At 36.8% G+C, this 14,542-nt stretch overlaps 2 protein-coding genes across 10 annotated transcripts in view; both read right to left on the bottom strand.

Moving 5' to 3' along the window:
• Nucleotides 1-214, bottom strand: part of CEP192 (centrosomal protein 192) — a 165,200-nt gene extending 164,986 nt beyond the window's left edge. For 5 of the 7 annotated variants that reach the window (XM_074340406.1, XM_074340407.1, XM_074340411.1 and 2 more), the window contains exon 1: nt 76-189. In XM_074340406.1, coding sequence (XP_074196507.1) covers nt 76-95 — 20 coding nt within the window. In that variant the 5' untranslated portion in view covers nt 96-189. Of the gene's footprint in view, nt 1-12 lie in introns of all 7 variants that reach the window. The other 2 variants (XM_074340409.1, XM_074340410.1) reach the window with 2 other exon arrangements.
• A 3,223-nt stretch (nt 215-3,437) lies between these two features.
• SEH1L (SEH1 like nucleoporin) overlaps nt 3,438-14,542 on the bottom strand; it is a 37,528-nt gene continuing 26,423 nt past the window's right edge. Inside the window, exons 5-9 of one of the 3 annotated variants that reach the window (XM_019718227.2) lie at nt 13,892-13,990; nt 9,680-9,820; nt 8,548-8,705; nt 7,051-7,198; nt 3,438-5,960 (exon numbers count right to left, since the gene is read on the bottom strand). In XM_019718227.2, the coding sequence (XP_019573786.2) occupies nt 5,948-5,960; nt 7,051-7,198; nt 8,548-8,705; nt 9,680-9,820; nt 13,892-13,990 (559 nt within the window). In that variant the 3' untranslated portion in view covers nt 3,438-5,947. The remainder of the gene's footprint in view (nt 5,961-7,050; nt 7,199-8,547; nt 8,706-9,679; nt 9,821-13,891; nt 13,991-14,542) is intronic. The other 2 variants (XM_019718226.2, XM_074340415.1) reach the window with 2 other exon arrangements.

Genomic DNA, 14,542 nt, shown 5'->3' with positions numbered 1-14,542 from the left:
TTAAACGCCAACCACAAATGGATTCTTCTGCCTCCCGCCGAACCGCACGTCTGGACACAAGATGACCACCCTCACCGAGCCCGCGACCCCAGCATCCAGGGCCAAGATCCCGGCGGAAGGTCCGAGGAGGGGGCGTCCCAGCGCGTGCGCGTACCCTCTGCACCAGCAGCGGCCGGAACCAACCGTACCGCACGCCCCTCGGGTTTACGTCTGTTTACGGCAAGAGCCGAGGGTCTGAGACTCAGGGACGGCTTTGGATTGGACAGCACAGAGGGAAAGGGCGGGCAGGAGCGCAATGATTGGGCGAGGACAGCGCGCCCTAGATTTGAAGGGAGGAAACAGCGATCGACAGTTCCGAAGGAGGGGGTCAGCACTGCCTGAGACCTGGTGGAAAGCTTTCTCGCTGTAGCTGAACCGAAGGCGCCGCATTGAAAGCTTTGGCCAACTTGAAAATAACGCACACCTTGTTGAGTTTAGGACCCCAAAGCACTGTCACTCACCTTATACACAAATATTTCCGGTGAACAAATCCCGAGTTCGGTATTGTTGCCATTTTTTTGTCCTTACATGAGCAAACGCCAATCTTCTCTATCACCGTTTGGTAGATGCTGAAATGTGCTATATCCCTTATGTATGTATATGTACTGCTAATAAGCGCCAATTAGGAAATCATTCCTTGGGATCCAAAGCTTCATGATAGTTCGCTACACCTGATCGCCTCTTCGTGATGAATTAAGCTTTGGTCTGGTGTGGAAAGGGGTGAGGTGATGAGTCGTAACTCACCCTTAATGAAATTTTGTACGTTTTCCTGTCCTCAGGCCACAAATCTCTTCACGGACATCTGCTCAGCTCAAGACCTTAACTCCTACTTTACTGAAACTATACAGGTAATTTAATTTCACACTTCACTTTCCTTTATCTCAAAATTTCTTCCATAGTCTCAAAGGGAAAATGAATCTCCAAAGCTAACTCCTTAATTTCATTCAAGTTATTTACTGTTTAAAATGCATGGTGCACTTGGGAGAAAAGGAAAAAAACAGTTGAGTCTGACAGTCCTAATCCTAATTTTAGCCTGGTGCGGAAAGAAATGTTAATTGATCCCTTTGCTTCCTGTATCCTCTTAAAATATTGCTCAACTATCATTCCTGGATACACTCTCCACTGGTCCCTCTCTGCCTTTGGAAATGCTGCATCTTTCCATCCAAAAAACAAACAACACCCTTCCTTGATTGTTTTATCACCTGAAGACCATTGTCTCTCCTACCTTAATTGCCTCCACTTGCACAACTTGTCACTCATTTCATATTATCAGCTTGGTCCTAAGCATTAATTAAACACTTGTTTTATCAGGTCTGGCTTCCTGTCAAACTGAGTCATGTTTCCCCAGTTCTCTTAACATCTCTTCTTGAAACATTCCAGCCTTGGTATTTCCAAAGTGTAATTACCCCTTTTCTACCTTTGTCCATACTCAATGAACAAAGTTATTAAGTGAATATCTCAAGATTTTTGAATCCTGAAAAATGAAGCAAATATTTAGCTCTAGAGCTGAAAGGATGCTATCTGAGTATAATGAGCAACCCTTGTTTCACAGGGTGTTTTAACTCTATACACCATGGCCATACATAAGAGGTTAACTGCTGATATGTGTCTGTATGTTCCAGACTATCATTCACACTGTATCCCTTGTACCCAACTCAATAAATCTCCTTCCTCTATAAAAGTCAAGTGGCCAAAGCTCTCCCCACAACACCCAGCAACGTTGTAGGACTCTAGTGACAGGGATCTACAATCCAAAGTATCTGCAGGCAGGAAAGCCTAGACTCTGGTGCCAGACTGCCTAGATCTCAATCCTGGTTCTCACTTCCTAGCTGTGCAGCCTTGGGCAAATGGCTTTAACCAGCCAGTTTCCTAATCTGTAAAATGGGGATAATTCAAGCACTTGCCTCAGGTTTGACATCAGGATTAAGTCAGTTAACTTACATAAGACATAACTTATCTAGAAGAGCACTAGCACATGGAGTACTCAACAAATATTAACTATTATCTTACCTTACTTGCCAACTTAAGAGGAGGAAGAGAACTCCCAGGAAATGCCCAATCTCCTTAGACATTGAGTAAAGCTTGCAAAAGCCCCTGGACAAGAGTGCTTTCCAGGGGATTAGAAGTGCTGCCTACCCAGTTATGAAAAGGCAAACATCTCTCAGATTTCCCCTTTACCAACTGCTGTAAGGGGGAATACTTCAGCTGCGAATATCCAAAGACTTCTACAATGAGACCACAAGGTATGATTCGAGAATAATCTCCCACTATGTAGCTCCCCAAATGAACCTTACTCTTTCATCAGGCCAATCCTTCATTCTGTTGCCTTAACACACCCTTATCCTTTCACCTCTAGGCCATCATCACCCTGGAACTTCTACTCCGTTTCAATGATTCCATCTGTTGAAATTCCACATCCCTTCCAAATCCTGCCAACTCAACAAATCACTTTCTTTTATGCCTACTATACTGTTTCAAACCTTTATTATGAAGCCGAAACCTCATCACCTTTTGTAAATTCTATAGATACCATCTCTCATTAGAATGAGTTTGTGTGCAGACTATCTTTGTATTTTTTATATATATATCCCACTGTTTAGCACAGTATCTTGCACACAGAAGATGCTCAATATTCACTAAATTGGAGTGAGAATCTGTCTCAATTCATTATCCCATTCTAACCCCAGGACCTCTACAACTGAAATCTCAAAGATGTGAATTCTTAATTCTGAGCTAGATTCAGCCTTAAGTTAGATTCCTAAAACAAGTACTTTAACAGAAGGAAGTTTGAGAATTATTTGGAAAGGATTCTTTTTCTTATATTGGAAAGCTAAAACGCCAACTTTATAGACAAAACATTTAATGATTAGCTACAACAAACCATAATGTACCTTAAAATTATTGTGTCTTACCAGCTGTTTATCCTTTGCATGTTAAGAAGCTCTATGTGTCTTTGAAAATTAAATTATAAATTATTATAATATATGGTCATAACAATTATCTGTGTGATTAACTGCTAGATACATATGAAATGCTGGTCAAATTGCATCCTTCTCTAGCCCTGATAGAAGTTAAATCCTTGACACTTCCTGAGAAAACAACCAAAAAGAACATTACTAGTCCCATAGTTTTAATTATTTTACCATAATTACCATCAAGTATATTGTTTTCAAATTTTAAATGTTTCATTTTAGAAAATAATGTCTAATTAGACTGAAAGTCAACATCTGTCGGTTCTACATGTCAGTCTACATACTGACTACCTTTTAAATAAAGGTCATGCCCATCCTCTAATTTTTGATTGTCTGCATTTTATTTTTAGCAACACGGTATTTTAAGGAGATATAAGATTTTCCAACCATCAAACAGAATACATTCTACTTTTATAAAGCAACAGATTCATCTTTTAAAATGTATTTTATTAAATAATCTACTTGAAGAATAATCACAAAAGCTTTAAACAGTAATTCCAAGTAGTGAAAACAATTTCCTTTTAAAAAAAAAAGACCAAACAGTCCATATTATGTTTTACTGCTTTATACACAGGAATGATTTATTTTACAAACTAGTCAGTTTCAACATTAGCCTGTAAAATTAAAAACACTTCTTAATATGTCTCAAAGGCAGAGTAACTTTATAATGATATGCTCTCACATTAACCAGTATGACAAACCGTAAGAAACTTAACACCATGGTAACAGTTCAAAGTAAAATTTATAAAATAGGCACTTCGAAGTCAGCTATTGGGTGTAACTCTCACAGAACTGTTACTTGCACATATCTCATTTCATCAATGGTTATAAACTAATGAAGAAAATGTTCCTTTGATGCAGAAGCACAAACACACTTAGGTTTCAAACACTGTGTTCTGGTTGTAATACATGCAAGACAGACCCTAAATTAGAAAAACCTTCTGAAAGAAAATGAAGAAAAACAAAGAGCAGCCAGGAATGAAAGCATCTACAAGCACTCGAATAAGGCCTTTAAGTGTTAAGTCAGTGTTTTAAACCCCTTCATTCTCAGGTAAGGGATTAAGAGGCCGAGAGAGAGATCGTCTGCGAGGGTGAGGATACTGGAGGTTGGCAGTGTCAGCATCGCAAGAGTGCTCTACCAGAGGAGGAGGAAGAGGAGGAGGAGGAGAAGGAAGGAGCTGGGTATAACTGGACCATCTCGATCCAGCCCGTGGGGAATCCAGAGGGGGAAAGAAATACCTAAAACAGTGAGACAGGAACAAAACACCAAAACAAAACAAAAACATTTAAAAAAAAAAAAAAAAAAAAAAAAAACAGAAGAAAAAGAGAAAAGTAGTAAATACAAAGAGAACCAAAGAGGAGGAAACACATGCTGGGGGTGGGGGGGAGCTTTAGTATATTCATGCCAAAACTAACAGAACATAATAGCAAAAATCAAGGCCCTTATTCAAATCAAGCCTGTTTAAGCAAGTATAGAAACTTGAAAGAAAAAATACAATCTGTTAAACTTAAAATATTTTTTAAATTATCAGTATGAATGTTACAAAAGACATTAATTTTGTAATTTAAAACATTTTCTAACCTCTCAGAAACATCTGATGCTATCCCATAAATTTACAAATCTAGTAAGCTTTTTCTTTATTTCAAGCAATGTTTCATTTGTAGTAGCAGCAGGCACACATTTTTTTAGTACAAAGATATTACTGAGAACCAATTCAAATATATTTTCACATAGTATGGTCAGCTATTGCAACATACTTTTGAAGAATACAATCTTTGAATATTCTTAGCTGTTTTTCTGCAAAAACCTTAGAATAGTACCAAATTTTGATAACTATCAGGTTGGAGCAAAAGTAATTGCAGTTTTTGCATTATTTTTAATCTTTTAAACCGCAATGACTTTTGCACCAACCTAATAAAAGGGCTCAAAGAATATGTCCTATTGTTATTCTTCCATTTTATAACTTACCCGTAATACTTGCACATTCTAGCGAACAAAGATTTATAGCTTTGTCATCAAGGTCAGAGTTCTATAGGATATAAACTAAATGAAGCAGCCAACTAAATTAAAATCCTGGGACATGAACGTGGAAGTTAATGTGCATGCACAATTTCAGTAAAATTTTAACTGCTTCTCTTATAGTGTATTTCCAAATTTTGACTTGAAGGAAATCTTTAGCCATAGAATCACACCATAAAAATATACGAGCACATTTTAGAAACGTTAATCTCTTTAGTGAATATAAATTGAAAGTTTACAAAGGTATTTTCATTTTACTACCAAATTATAAATGAAGCAATACCAAATGTTTAATTTGACTACAAACTGTACAATTTACTTTGATTTTACTACTACTTAACTCACTCCTTTACGAATATTTTTAAAATATTACAAAGAAATGACAGAATTGTACTGAATAACCATGTATAAACCAATTCTACAAAGTAAACAAATTAGCACTCAAAACAATCTTTATGAAAAATATTTAATCTTCAAATAAAAATGATAGAAATTCCTCATTTTAGCTTACTGTTTTAGAAAACAAAAGAAATAAGCCTATATTCTCCAAATAAAATAAAGTGGAATTTTCCCTCCTCCCAACTACTTACAAGGATGTTAACAATCCTTTTAATTTTAAAACCCATGTTAGTTTCAGGAACTAACAATTTCAAAAAATTGTTTTGGTGACAATGTCGCAACAAAAAGCCTCTCCATTTTCAAAAGTTTCAAATAGTATCAGTCGACTGGCTAGTACAAAAAAAAATGATATACAACTATTTTTAAAGGCCTTTTGGATTGCCAGTAGTAAGCAGGCTGCTGGTGTGTCTTGGGAGAGGTCAAATGGCGCTGGGGAAGGGGAAAAGGAGCTCGCTTTCCATTCCTGTGTGCATGCAACAAGCAGCAAAACAGCAAAGTTACTCCAGTTAGCTGGTACTCAGCTGTGCTTTCTGTTAAAGGACATAATACAAATGGAGAAGGGAAAATGCATCACAGATCTAACACACATGGTTACTGGCACAGTAAGAAAATATGTCAAAACTTCAAAGATCTTTACAAAAGAAAATATGCAGTACAGGCAACCAAAAACCAGGTTTTTATTGTGTTGTGTTTTTTTTTTGTTTTTTTTAAATTAACACTAGTATCCTTTGTGTCATGGAATCATCTTTATAATCTGATATCGTCTATGGTAACTTGAAATTGTTTTCATGCAAATACTTAAACCTCAAAATCAAATAGCAGGTCTTCTTTATAACAATATAACAAATATAAAAAGAGTTGAGAAAATTTTAAATACAATTCTCTATTTAAGACAACAACAGAATAACTACAGGACAGTCTATTAAGGCTGTGCTTTGAAGTTTCCTGAATCACACTCCAAATTCTTCACAAAGGAGTATTAATATGATTTTATCTTACAAATTCACATATGAAATTTGAATATGCAAACAAAAGCATGACTCTTTAGATCACATCAAACATTCTTTATTAAAATAAATAAGAATCTAAAATATTTTTAAAATTCTGAAAATCAAGAACTCAGAATTTACCATGTTATAATCGCCATTAAAGTTTTAAACCAAAAAAGAAAACCAATTTAACTTACTCTCTTCTACAAAGCCTTAATTATTTTTACTTAAAATTTCAGTTTGACCTGATTCAAAGGCTACGCTGTCAGCCCTAACACATTAATAATCTAGGACTAAAATCCTCAGTATTAGCTTTTATTTCCTCTTCAGCTCCCACGTCAAAAACAAACTAAAATCTTAAAATTATAAATATTTCTGATAGACGACTAAATTTCAGAATGTAATTTAGATTGGTTAATGGCCTCACAACCTATGTGTAAATATTATGACTAAGTAAGCCAAATACAGAGCTAACAAAGTGAATGTGAATTGAAAACGTTTTTCTAGTGTCCTAATTATGGGTGAATTTTTTCATTCAATCTTAAAATCCATGAAATAACACACCTTAAGTATGGCTACCAGAATGACTTAAAAATAAGATAATTTCTAGTTTTCCCATAAATCACCCTACCTGCCAGAAGATCCATTTAATGAATTTTGAAGATTTGGGATATTTGAACCTAGAGAAGGATTTGAGTTTCCCTGTTGAGAACTCCCATTGACAGGGCTCCCATTACCTTTCAAAATACCAGTACACTTCCAGTTGTCCATATAATTAGCTGAAAGGAAAATGGTCAAATACATTAACATGACTAATACCTATTCTCAAGGACACAAATCTATGTTTATGTCCTTAATCTACAATTAAAGAAACAAGAGCCCTATAGGCTGTATTTCTCTCAGAATAAATGTTAAAGACATTTTAAAATAAAATAAATATATCTTTATTTCAACAATTTTTTAAGTCTTAAAAGAATTACTAATTTAAAAAATATAAAGCTTTTACGAACCCATTTCCCTTCCCTACAAGATAAATATTAAGAGACAATTCTCTAAGCTGCTACTTTATCACAATAACATCAAAATAAATTTCTGTCTTCATTATAATGAATTTTAATTACACGTATATGTAGGGTAATGGAACTGTGTTCTTTGTCATGTGGGTACCTAATTTCCTCAGAGATGGAGGTAGGTAAGAAAACATTTGGGTTTCAGTGGCATATTCAACATGGCCTAATTCTTTCAATGAAAAATTGGTCACTGGAGACACTGAGCCCAGCAAACCCAAGTTAGGGAGCCTGCTAGGTGGAGATGGGTGGTTTCACTAAAGTCCAGAGCAGGAAAGGGCAGCAAAACCCCTGATATCAAATTACACTGAAGAAAGGGAGGCCTGGGCTGCTTCTACCCCAGCCTAAAACTGACCATGGGACTCAGCCAAACTGCACTTTGGGAAACAATACTGCTCAGGGTAAATGAACTACTTATAGTTTTGGATCCTAAGTGTGGGACACCACTGACCAGAGCAGTGCACCACCGACTAGACTGGTGCACAGGCCAAGGACACCTCTGCCCAGTGGATAAATATTCTGTGCAAAAGTGCAAACCACACTACAGCAACCACAGTCAGTATCGGCTGACCAGACCAGAATTCTCTCTCAGCTTGGCATTTCTAAGAAACTTTTAGAATCAGTGGCTCTAAGACTCTTGAACTTTTGGAGAGCTGCAGAGGGTAAGTAGGGAAGATACTAGATTTTCTCCTACGTATTAAGGGCTGGCTGGCTAAGCCACTGTTTAATCAAGTATGAAATGACTCTTGTCCTACTCTGAGTTTGCAGAACAGTCACACAAGTTACACATAGAGCAAACAGCATCTTAGAGATACTGCATATTCTGTTACAGTAACTATTAGTTTTAAAAGCTGCTTTGTTCAACATAGAAACTTCAAACAACAATTCAATTAGTCATTAACTGTTATGAACTAAGTAGAGTGATGAAGGTTCAAAAGAACAATATAAGACATAATTTAAAAGTAACTGTGGAAAGATTCTTTTTTCCAAAATATTTAGGTTACATTTCTAAGTGATAATTCTAAAGCAGCCAATATAAAGCAGATTCATTGAAATCTTACCTTTCCACAATCTTACACAGCCATCATCGCCTGAAGATGCTAGCACTGTTCCTGTTATATTCCAACTCACTCGCCAGACCTGAGAATTATGATTATCAAACTGAGCCACTATATGGATTTCAAATTTTGTTGGCCCACCAGATGAAGTAAGTTCTTTCCTGTTAAAAAAATTTTCCTGAGGAATTCTGTGAAAAGGTTTACACATACACATACATATACATATACACACACACACACACACACACACCCTTACCTAAACAAAAAATATATAAATGGTCTCACCTACTTACCATATTTTATAGTAATGTGCATATCCATTCTACCCGCCCCCTACTAGGTTCATTGGGCCATGTCACATTCATTTGACTCCCCAGTACCTGGGGTGATTCTACCACATAACAAATAATCAGTGACTGTTTCAGAGAAGAAAGATACAACAAAAGAGGACTTTATTCCCTCAAAGTTGAGGAATAAAATACATAATAAGTCATTTTAAAAGAAAAGCATTAGGAAGGGAAGACTAGACGGGAAGAAGAAGGAACAAAGGAAAGGAAAAAAACCTCAAATTCGTAATTCCAAAATTAAAGATAAAAAGGTTATTCACAAGAATATCTCAGTACTAGTTTAATTTTCCCTTAGAATGCCATCTCTCATTCATTCAAACATTTATAGAGTACCAATTATATTCAGAGGATCTAATTCATTGTTAGTATCAGCCTAAATAGAACACAATTAAGAAAATACAAATCTCTCTTTACTCAATTCCCCATCCCCAATAAGTCATATACCGGGAGTGCCAAAAAAAATGTATACAAGTGGACACTTTGGTCAACGTTGCTCAAGCAGTAGTTCACCGTAATCAGAAGTTTCTGGATGCACCGCTTGTAATTGCAGAAGTCAAATGTGACTTGTATTCATCTTTTGTTATCAGTAGGTATTGAGTATGACAGTTGTAATATAGTTTTCCTTTCTTAAAATGTGTATACATTTTTTTGGCACCTGCTGTATTTAAAGATGAAACATTCACTAAAGAACCCATTCTTAAGATCAGTTGCCTCTATGGTCTTCCCCACAAATGAAAATAATCAAGAATTAAGAACACTTTCAAATTAGAAACTGTTTCAAAACTTACCTCACAGGCTTTAATGTAAAAATTCTCACATCTTTGGTTGCTATGGCTAGAATATGGTAAGACCTTCCCAGGTTTGGAGCAAACGCAATATCATGAACAGCATCTGTAACTGTCATGAGAGTTTCAGCTTTTGCATATTTCCTAACGAAAAAACAATTTACATTAAAAATTCCAGAAATAAAAAATTTAAAAATCCACATGTTGAGGTGCCTCAATTTTTTTATAAATTGCTCACAATGAAGTAGTGTTTACCTCTGCAGTATGTAGTATGTCTAAGTCCTAACACCCAAAACTGTCAATGTCACCTAATTTGGAAAAAGGATCTTTGCAGACATAATTAAGGATCTTAGGATAAGAACAAACCCTGGGTTTAGTTCAGTGCTCTTAAAAAAGACAGAGAAGAGAAACAGCGACATAGAGAAGGCTATATGACGACAGAGGCAGACACTGGAGTTAGATGCCACACATTAAGAACTCCTGGAGCCACCACCAGAAGATGCAAAGTCCTGACAACACCTTGATTTCAGATGTGTGGCCTCCAGAACTGTGAGAATAAATTTGTTTTAAGCCACCACATTGTAGTGATGATTTATTACTGCAGCCCTAGGAAACTTACATAATCTCCCAGGTGTTTTTCTTTAAGTTTAGCTTAAGATACTTGAACAAAAATGGGAATGGGATCTCGATTAGCCATTAGTATCTTTTTTAAGAAAAGATGTTAATTGAATTTCGTTAGTATTTGAGTGTAAATAAAAACGTAAAGCTCATAACAGCAGGAATTGAGTTTTTACATGGTGATAAAGGAAGCGATACCAATGTCTATTTCATCCTTACAATTCTATTTTTAGATCTGCAAATAGAGAATAGGAAGATACTGAAGGAGATAGCAGATCAAATTTTCTATGTCTTCAACTGATTATATGGACAGTACTGAAGCACTGTCTGTTGGAGAGGGGCATTAGAGAGATGTCTGTCCCCATCTCACCTTTCCAGCCTCTGAAACACCTATCTCACCTTTCCACCCTCTGAAATACTGGTGTTCCCAGCATTCTCTTCATGGCCTTCCTTTCTGAAATATTTCCAAGCTAGTATGTGCATCAAGGGTCCCTTCTTGACCTCTTCTCACCCTGTATGATCACCCTGAACAATCTCATCTATACCCTTGTTTCTTCTATGTGGTCTTGACTCCTCTATTTGACCTCATTTTATTTTGTTGGTCTCACTTTCTTCGTTTGTAAAATGGTATTAATAAAAGCTACCTGTCCTACTCATAAGATGGCTGTTAGCATTCAATTTCATAATACATGTGAAAGTGCACTGTAACCTATATAAATGCAGGGCACTTGTATTATTATCAAGGCGAGGTCTATTTTAGTATTTTCATTCACCAATAGAAATAAAAATATCCAATCCTGGTTAATTTGACAAGTGTTTCCTGTGTACTTCTTACAAAAAGAACAATTAGGTATCAGTAACTGAATGCTTCATAGTACACTATCACATATGCTCCATGTACCATGTTCAATCTACTAAGAACCGTCAAACAACTCAAACTTCAAGGAATAAGACTAAAAAAACCCCAAAATAGCTCAATTCTCAAAAAGGTCTAGTAACTTTCTAAGTCAATCCCTCCCCACACCGCACGCACGCACGCAGGCACGCACGCACGCACGCACTGTTACCTACCCAATGCCACTTCCCCATTATTCCAGACACAGAAAATTGCCAGATGCATACTGACTCCCTTGCAGCTAAAGCATGGGTTAAGTGACCCAATTCTTGCCAGCAGGACCCAATGAAAGTTTCTACGAAAGTTTTTCTCTTCCTAATACAAAAAGATTCGTGTAAAAAAAAAGCCCTTCTTTGTATCTGCACGTGAAACCTGGAACTCTTATGATCCTAAGAAGGAGCTGTCACCAACACACTAAGGATGACAGCAAAAAAAGTGGAAAATACTAAGGCCCTTGACATCATCACTGAGCAACTGAGCCACTTAACTAACCCCAGAACTTCTCCGTAGCCAGGCCCTTATTATATGAGATAACATAAGGGATCCAGCTCCTAATCTGGATTTATTCTCCTAGCTAAGAGACTCACACGCAACCTCAGATTACCTTTATCACTGGATTTTTTAAAGTATTTAGATACTTTCTACCTGCCCTGTATTTTCTTTTAGAACTAAATGCAAGTTCTTTATCCCTTTACTCAAATCTTATTGATGAAATACTTATTTTCCGATGCTTTAGAAATGGTCCATCTTTTAAGTTTTAGATATATGGCTCATTATTCATTCTGTTCAGCTGAATGAATGAAAGAAATGAAGGGTGAAAAAAATTAACAAAATTAGCTCTTCATGAAGACTCTTTAAAAAGTGCTATTAGGGCTGGCCCGGTGGCTCAGGCGGTTGGAGCTCCATGCTCCTAATTCCGAAGGCTGCCGGTTCGATTCCCACATGGGCCAGTGGGCTCTCAACCAGAAGGTTGTCAGTTTGAATCCCGCAAGGGATGGTGGGCTGCACCCCCTGCAACTAGCAACAGCAACTGGACCTGGAGCTGAGCTGCGCCCTCCACAACTAAGACTGAAAGGACAACAACCTGAAGCTGAATGTCACCCTCCACATCTAAAGATTGAAAGGACAACAACTTGACTTGGAAAAAAAGTCCTGGAAGTACACACTGTTCCTCAATAAAGTCCTGTTCCCCTTCCCCAATTAAAAAAAAAAAAAAAAGTGCTATTAATGTAGTTCATAACTTTGATGGCTTAAAAGGAATTCTAGAGGAAGGTTTCTATATTCTAGAAGTGTGGTGGCCAAAACAACAGCCACTAGCCACATGTGCCTATTTAAAATTAAATTGATAAAAAACAAATTCAGTTTCTCAGTTGCAAATAACCACATTTAAGTTTCAATAGCCACATATGGCTAATGGCCGCTGCATTAGATGTGCAGATATGGACCATTTCCATCATCACAGCAAGTTCTACTGGACAGCACCACAGACAGAGTTTCTCTAAAAAATCAAGAATCTAGGAAGGTACACGGCAGGTATAAAAACCCAAGTAGTAACATTCTGAATTGCAGAGCTCATGGGAATTATACTAGTTCTTCTCTTCTACTTCTGGCCCCACCCAATATCTGACTACTAAACCTAAGAATTCTGTCTAGCACATTTGAAGCCTACCCTGTCACCTGATGGGTGCTCTTTTCTCCTATAAGACTCAGAATACACTTCTGACACAATGCTTATGGCTCTCAGAGGTATTACAGTTATCTCAACATGACCAAAACTAAATTTTTCTTCACATGTTGCTACACTCTACCCAAATTTGCCGTTTCCAGAGTTCCTTATCTCAACAAATTACACATTATTCATTGGCCACACCCTTGTAAATCATCTCGATAGCTCTCCCCTTCTTCTTCACCTCCTATATTCAATAAATCACCAGATCCTACTGATACTACTTCTTATATTCTCAAATCGTCTACTTCTCTCAATCCCCACTGCCACTACTCCATTCCAAAGCCATTATAATTTCCCACCTGGACTATTATACCAGCATCCTAGCCCTGAAACCAATCATGTTCCCTTCCATGTTCCCTTCCTTCCACATCTATGGAAAAATTAAAGTATCATTTGATCCTGTTATTCCCCAACTTAAAAACTTGTCAGTGGCTTCATATTACTCTTAGGAAAAAAACCTAAACACTGAACACTAGATCTTGCAGATATAAGCCTTGCATATTTCTCACACTTCCTTTTGCCTATTACATTCCAACCACAGTAAAAATATACATTGGTTCTCTCTTGTTCATGGACCTTATCACATGCAGTTTTCTCTGTCTGAAATGTTTTACCCTCTTTGTCTGGCTAACTTCTTCTCATCCTATAGGTCTTCTTTTGGTAGAACTTATTGCCACCTCCTCCCTGGTGTAAACTCTTAACATACTGATTCTCCCAGATTATAAAATTAATCACCATTTTTTAATTTTTTTGTTTGTTTTCACTGCAAAATGGTACATGCTGGATAAGCAATTACCTTGTCCTCTATATCATTCAATTTTATATCATCATAGCCTATCACAGAACATGGCATATCATAGGAAATCAGTAAATATGTAATGACTAAGGCATAATTCAGTTAATGAATAAAGAAATAACATTTTAAAAAATTAAATGCAATTTGGAACAATTTTAAAACCAAAACAGTACTGACCTGGTGTTCTCATTATATTCGAAAATCTGAACCTTGGCCATTGCACTTGGATTACTGTCATCACTTCCTACAGCTATCATGGGGGAATGAGCACGAGAGCTAAAAATGAGTAAAAATATTTCCATGATTAAATTAACATACATTTAATTCAGAGAATTTTTTAAAACTGGCATCAAGCAGCTCTACAACCAAGTCAGCAAGACACTACTGTGATTAAATCCCTGCCATACATCCAACAGAGACAACACCTTGGAAGGGTGTGTCCTTCAGAATGATCAACACGGGAACTGAGGATACCATTGCATTGTTTTCACCACATTTACTTATAGTTGAGAAAGAAAGCAGTTTTCCCAAAAGAAAAGGTATCAAACATTCAATAGATATTTTTTTTTTTTAAGGAGGGCGCAGCTAATTGGCCCATGCAGGGATCAAACCAGTAACCTTGGTGATACCAGCACCACACTCTAACCAACTGAGCTAACCGGCAGCCCCATCACTCAATAGATTAAAAAAAGAAAAAACCACCTACAAGGTCTTCAAATTTTTCTTCTTGAAAGATTTCGTCATTAACTATGGAATGAGAAGTAACCGTATGGTGATCAAATTCAGGACGAAAAGATTTTAAGTGCTTTGTACAAAGTTTCAAAACCC

This window comes from Rhinolophus sinicus, linkage group LG09 (genome assembly GCF_036562045.2).
Source record: "Rhinolophus sinicus isolate RSC01 linkage group LG09, ASM3656204v1, whole genome shotgun sequence".
NCBI lineage: Eukaryota > Metazoa > Chordata > Mammalia > Chiroptera > Rhinolophidae > Rhinolophus > Rhinolophus sinicus.
Note: the sequence above shows the minus strand (reverse complement) of the source record. Positions and strands in the feature narration are given on the sequence as shown.